At 59.4% G+C, this 12,686-nt stretch overlaps 2 protein-coding genes across 3 annotated transcripts; one reads left to right on the top strand and one right to left on the bottom strand.

Moving 5' to 3' along the window:
* The first annotated feature begins 445 nt into the window (after nucleotides 1–445).
* On the top strand, nucleotides 446–3,506 carry CRB3 (crumbs cell polarity complex component 3). Of its 2 annotated transcripts, XM_038740496.1 has the most exons (5): nucleotides 446–615; nucleotides 1,298–1,477; nucleotides 2,156–2,214; nucleotides 2,543–2,686; nucleotides 3,370–3,506. In XM_038740496.1, the coding sequence occupies exons 2-5, from the start codon at nucleotides 1,402–1,404 to the stop codon at nucleotides 3,436–3,438; spliced, it is 348 nt and encodes a 115-aa protein (XP_038596424.1). In that variant the 5' UTR covers nucleotides 446–615; nucleotides 1,298–1,401; the 3' UTR covers nucleotides 3,439–3,506. The 2 variants fall into 2 exon arrangements, with proteins under 2 accessions (XP_038596424.1, XP_038596425.1); XM_038740497.1 differs by lacking the exon at nucleotides 446–615 and having other exon boundaries at nucleotides 1,257–1,477.
* Nucleotides 3,507–4,520: 1,014 nt separating this feature from the next.
* Nucleotides 4,521–11,516, bottom strand: DENND1C (DENN domain containing 1C). The gene is made up of 23 exons (XM_038740462.1): nucleotides 11,441–11,516; nucleotides 10,363–10,427; nucleotides 10,222–10,265; nucleotides 9,977–10,026; nucleotides 9,637–9,756; nucleotides 9,453–9,522; nucleotides 9,176–9,256; nucleotides 8,932–9,006; nucleotides 8,752–8,805; nucleotides 8,528–8,638; nucleotides 8,323–8,423; nucleotides 8,092–8,137; nucleotides 7,890–7,991; nucleotides 7,567–7,692; nucleotides 7,290–7,391; nucleotides 7,105–7,195; nucleotides 6,922–6,962; nucleotides 6,673–6,744; nucleotides 6,425–6,469; nucleotides 6,224–6,343; nucleotides 5,665–5,735; nucleotides 5,359–5,569; nucleotides 4,521–5,074 (listed from the first exon to the last, which is right to left on the bottom strand). The coding sequence occupies exons 1-23, from the start codon at nucleotides 11,455–11,457 to the stop codon at nucleotides 4,610–4,612; spliced, it is 2,280 nt and encodes a 759-aa protein (XP_038596390.1). The 5' UTR covers nucleotides 11,458–11,516; the 3' UTR covers nucleotides 4,521–4,609.
* Between the last annotated feature and the right edge of the window lie 1,170 nt (nucleotides 11,517–12,686).

Here is a 12,686-nt window from a genome sequence, read left to right as displayed (position 1 = left end):
TGCACACAGTAAGTGCTCAATAAATACGATTGATTGATTGATTGTTAATATGTTTGGTTTTGTTCTCTGTCTCCCCCTTTTAGACTGTGAGCCCACTGTTGGGTAGGGACTGTCTCTAGATGGTGCCAATTTGTACTTCCCAAGCGCTTAGTCCAGTGCTCTGCACACAGTAAGCGCTCAATAAATACGATTGATTGATTGTTAATATGTTTGGTTTTGTTCTCTGTCTCCCCCTTTTAGAATGTGAGCCCACTGTTGGGTAGGGACTGTCTCTAGATGGTGCCAATTTGTACTTCCCAAGCGCTTAGTCCAGTGCTCTGCACATAGTAAGCGCTCAATAAATACGATTGATGATGATGATGATGACTCGGGCGAGCTCCCCTTTCTTTTTTTACAGGCGTGACCCCCGGTTTTCGGTGCATCATGGACGCAGGCCGGGGGTTGCAGGTGGCGGGGGGCCCCTCCCCTCCCCTCTCACCTGGGCTTCAGGTGCGCTGCAGGAAATGCGCTTCCCCGCCCAGGTGAGTGACTAAACTTTCCGGGTCACGTGAGCGGGCGGAGCCGGTAGGAGCCGGTCCAACCGACCGACCGACCGACCGACGAATACCGGCCAAGGTAGGGAGAGCGACCCAGTTGATCTCTTTCTCCCGCTTTGGAGCCCCCTCCCTTCCTAGGCAGTCGGCCGTCTTGGGAGAGGGAGTTGGAAGGGGCGGCCCTCGCCCCTTATCTCTCCTTCTCCCTCTCTTTCTCTCCCCTCCCCCGCCTCCCGTCCTGAGCCACTTACCCCCCGACCAGGCCGGAATCCGATCGGTTGGGTTTAACTATTAACCTCCGGCCCCTGGGACGGGGGAGGGGCTGGCACTGCCGGACCCCGGAGTTCATCAGTCGCATTTATCGAGCGCTTACTGTGTGCAGAGCACTGTACTGAGCGCTTGGGAAGTACAAATTGGCCACCTATAGAGACGGTCCCTACCCAACAGGGGGCTCACAGAAGTTCGGCTCCCCTGGCCCCGTCGCGGCCCAAAGAGTCTGCCCTAGGGGGGTGATGAGAAGGGGGGAAGGAGGGGACAGTCCTCGGGACTGGGGGCCCAAATTCCTGGTTTTCCCGCAGGCCAAGAGCAGCTCCCTCCCACCCCCACCCCCTCATCACCTCGTGGGCCTTCTTGTAGGGGTGGTCTGGGATCTGGCTGGGGGTGGGTCTTTCCCCGGGGTCCCCTTCTTGGGGATTAGGGCTGGAGCCGGGGGGTCGCGGTGCCACTCCATCCCACTGTCCCCACGTTCTCTGCCTCCCCTCCAGGTATTGTGGCCGAACGGGCCTCCTCCCCTGCCCAGCCCGGGAGATGCGTTAGCCTCAGGCCGACGCGGGGAACGAGTTCGAGGCGACCCTACCCCTCCGGTTCCATGGCGAGTGGCCGGGGCTTGGGGCTGCTCCTGGTGCTGGCTTTGCAGCCGCCGCCGCACCGGGTCCTGGGGCAAAGTAGGTACCAAGGGAGAGGAGGGGCTCCAGGTCTGACGCCAGGGAGGGAGTGATGGTTACAGTTTGGAGCAAGACTTCTAGATTCCTGTCTCCGGAAGGGGGTGAGCCTTCGAGAGGAGTGATAAGGCAGGACTTCTGGAGGGCTCTGTCACCTTCCTGGGGCCCGTGACCGCTTAAGTCGCTTGTCTAGACCCCGGAGGGGTACCCTGAAATTGGGGCTGGGGGAGCTCCGGGACGTTGGCTTTAGATCCCAACTCTTTTGGGGGTCCATAATTTCCTTAGGCCGGGGACTGGCCCAAACCAGTTTGTCCTCCGGGTTTCAGCTTGAGGGGAGGGGGGGTGGGTGAGAGAGAAAAGTGAGTCAGGGACACTCAAGGGTTGAGAAGGAGCTGAGACCACGCCCAGGCCATTGCCTGGGGCTCTGCCTCCTGGGGTTCCCGAGCAGGCGGCCAGCTTGGGTTGCCCAGGCTTCTAGTACTGACGTCCTGACTTCCCTGGTGTTTGGAGAATGATACCCCCTCGTGCCCACCCGCCCTTCCCCCGAACATGCTTTGTCTCCACTGAGACCGAGGGACTGGGGAGAGCTGGGCAATTGGGGTGGGCGGGGGAGGAAAGACACAGACGTCTGGCTGCTTAGAACTGAGGGGGACCTGCCCTTCACCCCTGCCATCTCCCCAGCTATTCTGGCATCTGTGGATCCTAGAACAAATAACAGCACCTCTCAACCTGAGGGCCTGGTGAGTAACCAACCATCCACTCCCCCACCCTCCACCTTCTCCCCTGTCCAAAAAAAAATCCAACCCTTCCTCAAGCAGAGACATCTTGGGAGTCTCCTTGAGACGTAAGGAGAGGGAAACAGTGGAGAAACTGCAGCTCAGATGTGACGGGGAACAGGGGTGCACTCACCCCAGGTGTGGTAGAGATGAACCGACGGGACCTAGGAGTGCCATGGGTTCGCCCAGAGGGCGAGAGGGTGTAGGGGTGGAGACTAGGCCCAGATGCATCTGAGTCCCTGCTGGGCTACCCTGGCCAACTGTGGCTAACTCCCCTCCCCTCTCCACACAGTCCCAGGAGGCCGTGATAGCCATCAGCGTAGTGTTCTCCTTGCTGGGGCTGCTGCTGCTGGCCATGGGCCTGTACTTCCTGGGGCAGAAACTGCGGGAGAAGCGGCAGACGGAGGGGACCTACCGGCCAAGCAGTGAGGAGCAGGTGGGTGCCCGGGCCCAGCCACCCCCTGACCTCAAGCGGCCCCCCGAGGAGCGGCTCATCTGAGCCGGCTCCCTCTTGCTACGGACAAGGAGGAGGCGGAGGAGGAGAAATTCATTTGGGGCTGGACACCCAGAACTTGTGCCCAACTTGGAACTGGCACTCTTCCTGCCATCTAGAGCCCCCAACACACTGTGATTCCCCCCCGCCCCCCGATGTGTTTCCCTGGCACCTTGGCACCTTGCCTAGCACCTGGGAAGTGGCGCCTTGGAGCCACGAGGCCTCAGCCTGGCCCCCGTGAACTGTGATGGCCAAGTCCTACTGTCCAGCCTACTCCCTGCCCTTCTGACTGAAGCTCTGGCTCCCCTCTGGACTGGGGTTGTATGGAGGGTGGGGCCATAAAGGGGAGAGAGAAAGAGCACATGTGCGCACGTCTGTGTGTGTGTGTGTGTGTGTGTGTGGTAGTTTGCAGAGAAAGGTGAGGGGACCATCTCCAAGTTGCACACTGAATTTTGGGTGTTTTTTCTGAAGTTTGACCAAGAAACTGTTCTGAAAACGGGGTGTGATGCCTGGACTGCTGGCATTCCCGGCTCCTACCTCTCCACTCTTCCCCCCCCCTTTAGCTGCTGCCACCGCACCTCTCACCCATGCCCCACCCCTTCACCCCCACTCTTCTCTCCTTTCAGTCATCCCACGCTGAGGCCCGCGGTCCCGAGGACTCGAAGGCAAAAGCTGCCAGGTGTCTGCCATGCTAGGGCTGGGGCTTCACGAAGCCTGGATCCCCAAGCTGGGCCCTGCATTGCCACCCTTGGTAGGGGAAGGAAGGGGGGGGGGGGGGGCGGTGGCCACTGGGAGAAGTGGGCAAGTGTACCCTGCTCAGTTCCTTCTGCTTTAATACTGGTGGCCTCTTCTGTTTGACCTTGGGCCAACCCAATCAATCAATCAATCATATTTATTGAGCGCTTACTGTGTGCAGAGCACTGTACTAAGCGCTTGGGAAGTACAACTCTCACTTCTCTGGGCTTCTTTCTCCAGCTGTCACCATCCCTCCCCTCTCCCCACCCTGCTCTTCCATTTGCGTTCGCCCCCCCAATTCTGAGGATAGAACTCAGTGCTCTAAGTGTAAGCCTAGTATTCCTGCCAGTTCTCCCCAGGTGCTCCCCCACTCTCCCTGAGCCAACCTAGACCCCTGCCAGCCTCTCCCCTGTCTCCTCCTGCCGGACTTGGCCTGGGGGCCTGTTGGGGAGTGGGGCAGAGGGCAGGACTTGTATTTTTTATATATATAAAGGACAGTGGCTGTGCTGTCAAATGAAACTGTGTTCTGGAGATTGGGGGCTGGTGGTGTGGCTGCGGGAGGGGGTGGATTGAGCTGCTCTGCTGGGGCCCCAGCCTGGACAACTAGGCCTGCCTACATGTTGGTTTGGCCTCTGCCGGGGTCCTGAAGCTGCGGGCCATGGATGGTGGCCTCTCCTGGTCCTGGGGCCAGGGGCTCTTCTGGTGGGACCTTTGGGCTGGGAATGGGGACCCTGCCAGGATTCTGATCCTCGCTCAGGAGTGGGGATCTAGCTGGTCCCTTGGCTCTGAGGTGAGGGGATCTTGACATCCTGGGCCTCTCTTCCCTCTTGTTCTTTCTCTCCACTCCCCCTGGATAGGGTCAGCTGAGAGGGTCGCAGAACCATGACCCTCAGCTCTCTACCTCCATCACTTCTTCACTGTCCTTCCAGCCCACCCCTGTGCTGGCAGTGAAAGAGGAAAAACCAGGTGTTAGGATGGTGCAGCTTTATTATCTCCTCTGCCTCTCTTGCCCTTTCCACCCCCGCCCCCCCCCCCCCCCACCACTCCTGCTACCTGGGGGGGCAGCCTCAGCAGCAAAGGGCGATGTAAACCAGGTGGGGTGCAGGAGGGGAGGCAGCCGGGCTGTATTCCCTAACTTTCAAACCGTTTCTTGAGCTCAGACACCCTGGGCAGGGCCAGGATTTCGGGCTCTCTGTCACCAGGGGCCGAGTGACTGTCCTCCACCCCCCGATTCCACATCCCACTGTTTTGAGGGCTCTGGCTTGGGGGTCCAAGCAGGGTGGAGGTTGGGTGCTGGGAGAAAGCCGAGATCTCTGAAGGCTGGGGGGTGTTTAGGATTTTGGGTTCGGGTACGGGCTCAGGCACGGGTTCGGGTTGGGGCACGGGCTCAGGCTCAGGTTGTGGTTCTGGTTCTGGCTGTGGTTCCGGCCTTGAGTCTGGCTCTAGTCCGGGCTTTAAAGGGCTCTCGAGGGGCTGGAGGGGCCTGGGGCTCTCGGCCAGCAGGACTGTGTGAGGAAGCAGTTGGGATTCTGGTGCCTCCTCTTCCTCTTCCTCCAGGAGCCAGCGGGGCCAGCCCAGGGCCCCCAGTCTCTGGGTCTGCAGTGGGGTAGGGCCATTCAAGAGGGAGAGGAATTAGGGAGATGGGCGCCAGGGGGAAGCTGAGGGTGGGAGTGGGGAGAAGGGTTTTGTTCTCTGTCTCCCCCTTTTAGACTGTGAGCCCACTGTTGGGTAGGGACTGTCTCTATATGTTGCCAATTTGTACTTCCCAAGCGCTTAGTACAGTGCTCTGCACATAGTAAGCGCTCAATAAATACGATTGATGATGATGATGAGAAGGGTAAAGCAGGACTCAGGAGCACAGGAAGGCACGTCTGTCTTACCGGAGTGAAATAGCTGCCAGTCTCCAGGTTGCAGCAGTCGAGACTGCGGCTGCTGTGCAGCCCTCGGGCCTCCCTGGGTTCTGGGGTCCCCAGGTTCAGGCTGTCCAGGATCTCTCCCAGTAGGTCCAGCTCCCCCGAACCGAGGAAGCTGCTATCTAGTGGCTCCTCTCCCAGAAGCTCTCCTGCCTCCTCCAGGGGCAGCCCAGCAGAGCTATGAAGAGGGGAAAGGAGTGTCACCCCTCACCTCCTCCCTCCCACTTCCTCCCCCCACCCTCCTCCCTTACTGGACCGCATGCGCTTCCCTACCTCAGTCCCTGCTCTTCCAGCCCCTGCTCGCTGCAGGGCTGACAACGCCGGGCTGGCCTCCGAGGCCGAGACTGAAACAGATAGAGATTGGGGTCATCACCACTGTTCCCCCCCCCGCCCCCTCCCCTCCCGATCCCTGAAACCCAAGCCAAGTTGATGTAGGGAAGGAGATCCAGCATGGGGCGAGGAAGGATGGAATTGCAGACTGAGCCCGTTGTTGGGTAGAGATTGTCTCTGTTGCCGAATTGTACTTTCCAAGCGCTAATACAGTGCTCTGCACACAGTAAGCGCTCAATAAATACCCCCTTCTAGACTGTGAGCCCGCTGTTGGGTAGGGACTGTCTCTATATGCTGCCAACTTGTACTTCCCAAGCGCTTAGTACAGTGCTGTGCACACAGTAAGCGCTCAATAAATACGATTGAATGAATGAATGAATGGCATTTGCTAGGAGGCTCTGGGTAGGGAGAAAGCTGATGGGAGTCAAGGGTCTGGCCAGGGAGTGAAGGGGAGGAAATGCCACTTAGAGGTCGGGGTGGGGGGGGATCCAGTGGTTCTTACCTGGCCGAAGTGCTGTGTGATGGGCAGGCGACTCTGCAGGCATTCAGAGCGGTTGCTGGGCATGAGGCCAGGGGGTGGGCCCCGCAAGGAGCCACCCCTCTGCAAGCGGGGGTCACCATCCTGTGTCGGAAGGATGGAGACGTTAGGTGGGAACGGATTGCAGTGGACCCCCACGGCAGTGTCTGCCCCCCGGCCTCTCACCTTGTAAAGCAGCCGGCTCTGCATGCCCTTCAGCCCGCTCTTGGCCTGGGTGGGACAATGGCAGGGGGAATAGGAAGAGACTTCTGACCCAGGGCAGAAGCCTCAGAGCAATCTCTGCTGTCCCCTTCCCCCGCCCCGGACCTCCATTCCTCCCCCTGCCCCCACCGAAACCACTCCCCAACTCCTTTGTCCTGTTTGCTGCATCTCTGCCCTCCCAACCCCGCATCCCCACCCAGGCAAGGCCTCACAGAGCGGTACATGTTCTTGACAGCTGGCTGGGTCCGGGTCTTCACGCTGTGAAGGAGGGCCCCACCGCCTTTCTGGGGGTGAGGGAGAGACGTGGGAGAGTCACCGTCACAGGTCCCAGTGGGAGAGCTGGGAGGCAGGGGCCCATCTTGTTTCTGGGAGAGGGTGGGGTGGGTACATGTATGGGACCCCTGAGGTCTGGTGGGAGTAGGAAGCTTGGGCTGCCCTCTCTGTGGCAGAGGAATTATTACCTTCAGATTCTCAGCCCAGAGCTGATAGGAGCGCATACTGCCTGTGGGACGGAAGGAGAGTGTTAGGATGGGGAGCAAAGGGGCCTGTCAGGCTGGGTTGTCAGGAGGAGCCCGATAACCAAACCTAACCCCAAGCTGACTCCTCTTCTGGACCGGGGAGGGCAACTGGCTGGGGGGTCTCACCTGAGGCCAGCCCACTCCTGGTGATTTCCTGCTCAAACAGGTCGGAGAAGCCATCCCCAGCATTGAGCCTCTCCAGCCGCCCGTCAATGAACTGGCACGGGTTGGGGAGACGGAGAGAGAAGTGAAGCTGGGCCCCTCTGCCCTTCTCAGGCCCCTACACCCCTCCCCGCCCCCACGGGCCGCACCTGTTTGAAGAGCTGCAGGTGCACGGCAGCCTGGCGGAAGGTGTGTAGGGGCCCTGGCTTCAGGTCCAGGAACCTCTTCTCGCAGAAAGTCACGGGCTGCCCCTGAAGATGCACAGGCTCGCGCTAGCCTCGGGTCCTGCCTTTCACCCTGACTCCTGTCCCTCTTGACCTTGACTTTGACTGAGCCTCTTGGGAAGGGTGCTTAGGGAGGCCGAAGAGGAATCCTGTGCCCCGGCCTCCCCCGGCCCCCAAACCCACAGCTCCCAACTCTTCTCACCTGTGTGTAGAGGAGGGCATCCCTGTAGTCCCCGAAGAGCAGGGCCTGGGCCCTCAGGAACACCCGGGCCAGCCCATCCCCCGCTGCCAGAGTCATTTTCCGCAGGCGCAGCCGCAACAGTGACACCTGGCCAGGTCGAGGGGGGAATATTCAGTGTGGGTGAGGGACCAGCCCAGCCTCCCCCAACCAGTTAGCCTGAGCCTGGGAGAACTGGGGGCCAGAGGAGAAGTTGGCTGGGTCCACATTGGTCATGGCAGCGAAGTGGGGGAAGGTTGCTGAGGCAAATGGGCCTGAGGGTTAGGGTGAGTAGTGTTGGCCCTGACCACTTCCGTGGGCAGGGTCTGCAGGTCCTGAAAGGGTGACTCCAAGGTATTGGTGTCCACGTTGAGGAAGACTACGTCCTCCAAGGCCTTGTCCCGCACTCTCTGGGAATGGAAGGGGGAGGGAGAGTGAGTACCCACCTCTGGGCATGGGGCAGTACCATGTGGGCAGGGCCACCGCCCCAGTCCCAACCCCGAGACTCACCTCCATGAGACTGGAGTGCACACCAATGAGATAAGGCATGGGGGCGCTGTGGGCAGAGGGATGCGGCGGGTGGGTGTCGCCCAGGGCCGGAGAGGTCAATTCATTCAGCCCTCTGCTTCCTGCCCAGCCGAGGGGTGGGGGAGCAGAGCTTCTCTCCAAGATCTCCAGGAGTGGAGATGCTTTTTCCCTCCCCCTGGCCCTGTGGTCCCTTGGGCCCCCTGGGAGTCTCACCAGCAGTAGTCCAGCAGGTGCGGGGGCAAGGTGGGGATGTACACATGCTGCCACTGCATGGGATAGAGCAAGGAGGCGGAGGCGTGGATGCAGGCGGTCAGCTGGTGGGGAGAAGAGGGGTCAGGGGGGCCAAGAGCACTTCCCCTTCCCCTGAATACACACACACACACACTTCTCTCCCTCTCTCTCTCTTGCCTGCCCTCACCGTGCTGAGCTTGCTGGCTGTGAGTAGGATGCGGCGCTCACAGAGCAGGGAACTGTACAGGTGCAGAATGTTCTCCGGAGTCATGGCCACCACCAGTTCTGTCAGGTTCCTCTGGCCAAGGAAAGGCAGAGAACCAGCTGGGCCCGGGCACCCCGGTGGGTGGGGGGTCCAGGTCTCCCGGCTCAGAGTTCTCCCATACCCCACTGGCCACAGGTCAGACTCACGCTCTCTGGGATGGAAGGCAGGCTATTGGCATCAGGGGCAATGAAGTAGGAGAGCTGGGGAGGGGAGAGGGGACATGAGACCACAGCACAGGCAGCTTCTCCTCCCTCCCTTCTTCCTTCCCTCCCTCCTTCCCTCCCTCCTTCCTCCAGCTGGTTGACTCCACCCTGAGACCCTCTCACTGTCTGGCTCTCCCCAGGGCCCTGGGGCAGGGGGCAGCTGCAGCTGGTGATTTTCAGTTTGCTGTGCTGTTGGTCCTGGGGAGAGGAAGGGGATGTGATGAATGTCGGGGGGGGGAGTGCAGGGAAATGAGGCCCAGCGCCCTCAGTCATGCCCCCCCCACCCCGACCTCCAACCCTCCACGTGGGCTGGACCCCAGAGTTCACGGCATAAGCAGCAAGACTCCCAGAGGCCACAGAGACTTACCAGCTCCAGCCCCACGGGTGAGTGGGGCCCAGGAACAGGGTGCAGATGGAGGGCAGAGAGTAACTCCTCTGCCTCGCTGACCTAGGTGAAAAAGAGAGGGGGACAGGAGCTGACACCAGAGATTGCTTAAGAGCCGGCCAGGGGCTCCACTGGAGAGCTGAGTTGGGCGGCCGACGGGGCCGGTGAAGGATCCGGTAGAGAGGGAGAGGACCTAGGAAGCTGGGGTGGGAGAATGGGGACCTTGTAGTTGGCTGTGGCAGAGGTCAGGGGCTCTCACCTGCCCCTTGGCTAAAAGGTCCCCCACATTGTTGAGCAGTTTGTAGAAAACCTCAAACCAGGGCAGGTAGCTGAAAAGAAGGGAGATGGTGGCTCTGAGGTGGGACCTTGGCTTCCTCCTGTGGGAACCCCCCCTCGCCCCCCCGACCTCTGCTGAGTCCCCAGAGACAACCCGCCCCGCCCACCTGAGGATGCACAGACAACTCAGTGCGCCCCCAGCCAGACGACAGAAGCCGAAGCGCCGGTTCCCATCCAGGTCGGTGAGGACGAAGGTGAAATGTTGTACCATGGGACTGGGGGTCACTCTGGAGGAGAGGGAAGGGGAAGGGCAATCAGGGACCCAGCATGCTCAGGCTCACCACGCGCCCAGGGATGACTTGTGCCCCTGGCTGCCTTCACCCCTACTCCCCTCCCGGAACCCAGGTGTCCTGCCCCCAGCCTCCCTTTCAAGCCCTAGATGTCCTGTCCCCTCCCCCATTTCCTGCCTTCACTCCCTCACCCGGATGTCTCACCCTCTGTTCTCACCTCTCCACATCATATGGGAAGCAGAACTTAGGCAACATCTGAATTGAATCCTAGGATGGGAAAGATGGAGGTAGCATCACTACGATAGAGCTTCCCCTCCCCCGCCCCCACCAGCCCTGAACCCAGTCCCCTGATCCCCCTCAGCACAGAGGAGGGGCTAACCTAACCTCCAGGATGGACCCAGGCACCTGACCCCCTGATCCACACTCTTCTCCCAGGGCATCGGGGATAGGGGCCCACCCTACCTGGTCACTGAAGTCCTTGGGGAACTGCCTCAGGATGGGGGGGTCTGTAGGAAGAGTGCAGTGCCCACACTGCTTAGCTTGGGGATTTCCCTCTCCCCTCCCAGGACCCAACTTCCACAATTCCTTCCAACTCTTACTTACCCTCCTGCAAGGAGGCAGGGCAGGCAGCCTCAAAGAACCAATCGAATGTGCTGGGGGGTGTTTCCCTGGGAGAGGGAGAGAGGGAGTGCTGCAGAATCTCCTGGTCTGGAACACCCTCCCTGGGAGTTCTGGCTTCCCACCAGCTCTGCTGCCACTCAGGTTATGGGAGAGGAGGGTATAGGGGAGGGCAGGGTTAGCCAGATACTTGGGCCCTAGGAAGAAAAGGAGCACTGGGAGGGGAGAGCTGGGGGCCAGGATCCCTGGCTTTACTCTCACAGCACTTATTTCCTCCCCGCTCCGGAGTCTGGGGGTGATGGGATTGAGGGGCTGCCTGGACCCCACAGCTCTCCCTAGCCCTGTCCCTTCCTTTCCTAGAGAAGCAGCATGGCTTAGTGGAAAGAGCCCAGGCCTGGGAATTAAGGACCTGGGTTCTAATCCCCACTCTGCCACTGGCCTGCTGTGTGACCTTGGGCAAGTCACTTTAACTTCTCTGGGCCTCAGTTTCCTCATCTGCAGAATGGGGATTCAATAGCTGTTCTCCCTCCTGTCCCAGGTGGGACAGGGACTGTGTCCGACCTGATGATCCTGTACCTACCCCAGAGCTTAGTACAGTGCTCGGCACATAGAAAGCGCTTAACAAATACCACAGATGTTATTGTTTTTATTACAGCATAGGGCCAGAGCCGGAGGGGCAGGGGCCTTGTGATGAGGAAGAGGAGGAGGATGAAAAAGAGAGATTGCATTTGGGGGTGATGGAGGGAGGGGGTGGTGGAGGGGCTGCAAACTCCAGGTGAGTAAAAATTCTGGCCCCAGGGACAGGCACCCCAGGGAGGCAGAGCCCTGTGGGGCTGAGGGGAAGTCTGCCTTTCGGTCTCCGTGGAAGAAATATGCCCACTGGCCTTTTCTGTTCTGGTCTGCTGACTGCAGGGAGCAGAAAGATGCCTGTTGATCCAGGGTTAGGGGATGGGGGAGCAGAGAGTGGAAGGAGGTTGGGAGGGGACGGGATGGTGGTGGTGGTGGTGGTGGCAGCGGCGGCAGCACCTGTGGCGGTGGTGAAGGGAAGAAGTGAAGGCCTTACTTGATCCTGGAGCCCATGGCGTCTGGTGCGGACCAGCTCCTCGCCCCTTCGCCCCTGCTTTGTCGCCCCCCCCCCACCAAGGGTCACAAATCTGCCATCTGCATCTAGTTCTCTGGGTGGGGGGGGGTGGCTGCCCGGGCCCAGCTCAGCTCAGCTTCCTGTGTGGCTATGAGAGGAAGTCTCGGGGTGACGTCCCTAAGGGCAGCTTCCCCCCACACACACTCCGCCCCCCGCCCCCTGTTCTACAGGACCCAGGCGCCCTGGTCTCCTTCAGGCTAACCCCTAGGGCCCTGCTCCCTCAGAGCCCTGAGTGGAACTCAGGTGTCCTGGCATTCAGCTCTGCCCTTGGGAAGCACCTGGCACATACACACACACACACAGAGAAAATGGCCGAGAGTTTTTCTGAGGTTTAACCAGACACTTCAGCCATGGCTAGACCTCACTAGTTCGCTCTGTTTCATTGGTGACTCTTCCGGCTTCTCAAGCCAGTGGGGAGACGGCAGGGTAATGGGAAACCAGGTATGTACACAGGACATTTGGGCCCTGAATGGAGAGGGTGGGTGGGGCAGGGCAAGGACTTGCCTCTCCTCTGCCTAATAGTCGTGGTCTTTGTTAAGCACTTAGTACGTGCCAAGCACCTACTAAGCACAGGGTAGATACAAGATTATCAGGAGGGAGAACAGCTAGTGAATCCCTGATTCGTTGATGAGGGAACTGAGGCACAGAGAAGTTAGGTGACTTGTCCAAGGTCATCCCATAGGTAAATTGTGCAGCTGGGATTAGAACCCAGTTCTTCTGACTTCCAAGCCCGTATTCTTTCTACTAGGTCACACGGTGAGTGAAAATTCTTCCTGTTTTCACAGTGGTGGGAACTGCCTTCCCACATTGCAGAGAGGAAGCATTTAAAGACCAAATATTCTCTGGTCACATGAAATCTTTCAGGGGTGGTCCAGTTGTTCCCTTTTTCTCAGCCCAGGGGACACCTCCTCTGGGATTAGTCTGTTAGCTGGCAGGGTCGGGCAGGATAATAATAATAATAATTGCCATACTATACTAAACACCATACCAAGCACTGGGGTAGATACAAGATCATCAGGCCCTACGTGAAAACAGGTATTGAATCCCCATTTTGCAGATGAGGGAACTGAGGCACAGAGAAGTTAAGTGACTTGCCCAAAGTCACATAGCGGGCAAGTGGCAGAGCAGGGATTCCCCCTAGACTGTAAGCTTGTGGGCGGGGAATGTG

This window comes from Tachyglossus aculeatus, chromosome X1 (genome assembly GCF_015852505.1).
Source record: "Tachyglossus aculeatus isolate mTacAcu1 chromosome X1, mTacAcu1.pri, whole genome shotgun sequence".
Lineage (NCBI taxonomy): Eukaryota > Metazoa > Chordata > Mammalia > Monotremata > Tachyglossidae > Tachyglossus > Tachyglossus aculeatus.
The sequence above is the reverse complement of the archived record's forward strand: the minus strand, read 5'-3'. Positions and strand labels throughout refer to the sequence as shown.

What these genes read in the sequence shown, in the direction of transcription:
- CRB3 (XM_038740496.1), top strand. Translation starts at nt 1,402, where the DNA reads ATGGCGAGTGGCCGGGGCTTGGGGCTGCTCCTGGTGCTGGCTTTGCAG. An exon ending in GCACCGGGTCCTGGGGCAAA is followed by an intron (nt 1,478 to 2,155) that starts GTAGGTACCAAG and finishes CCATCTCCCCAG; the next exon opens with CTATTCTGGCATCTGTGGAT. An exon ending in CCTCTCAACCTGAGGGCCTG is followed by an intron (nt 2,215 to 2,542) that starts GTGAGTAACCAA and finishes CTCTCCACACAG; the next exon opens with TCCCAGGAGGCCGTGATAGC.
- DENND1C (XM_038740462.1), bottom strand. An exon ending in TCTGGGCTGAGAATCTGAAG is followed by an intron (nt 6,745 to 6,921) that starts GTAATAATTCCT and finishes CCTCACCCCCAG; the next exon opens with AAAGGCGGTGGGGCCCTCCT. An exon ending in TCAAGAACATGTACCGCTCT is followed by an intron (nt 6,470 to 6,672) that starts GTGAGGCCTTGC and finishes TGTCCCACCCAG; the next exon opens with GCCAAGAGCGGGCTGAAGGG.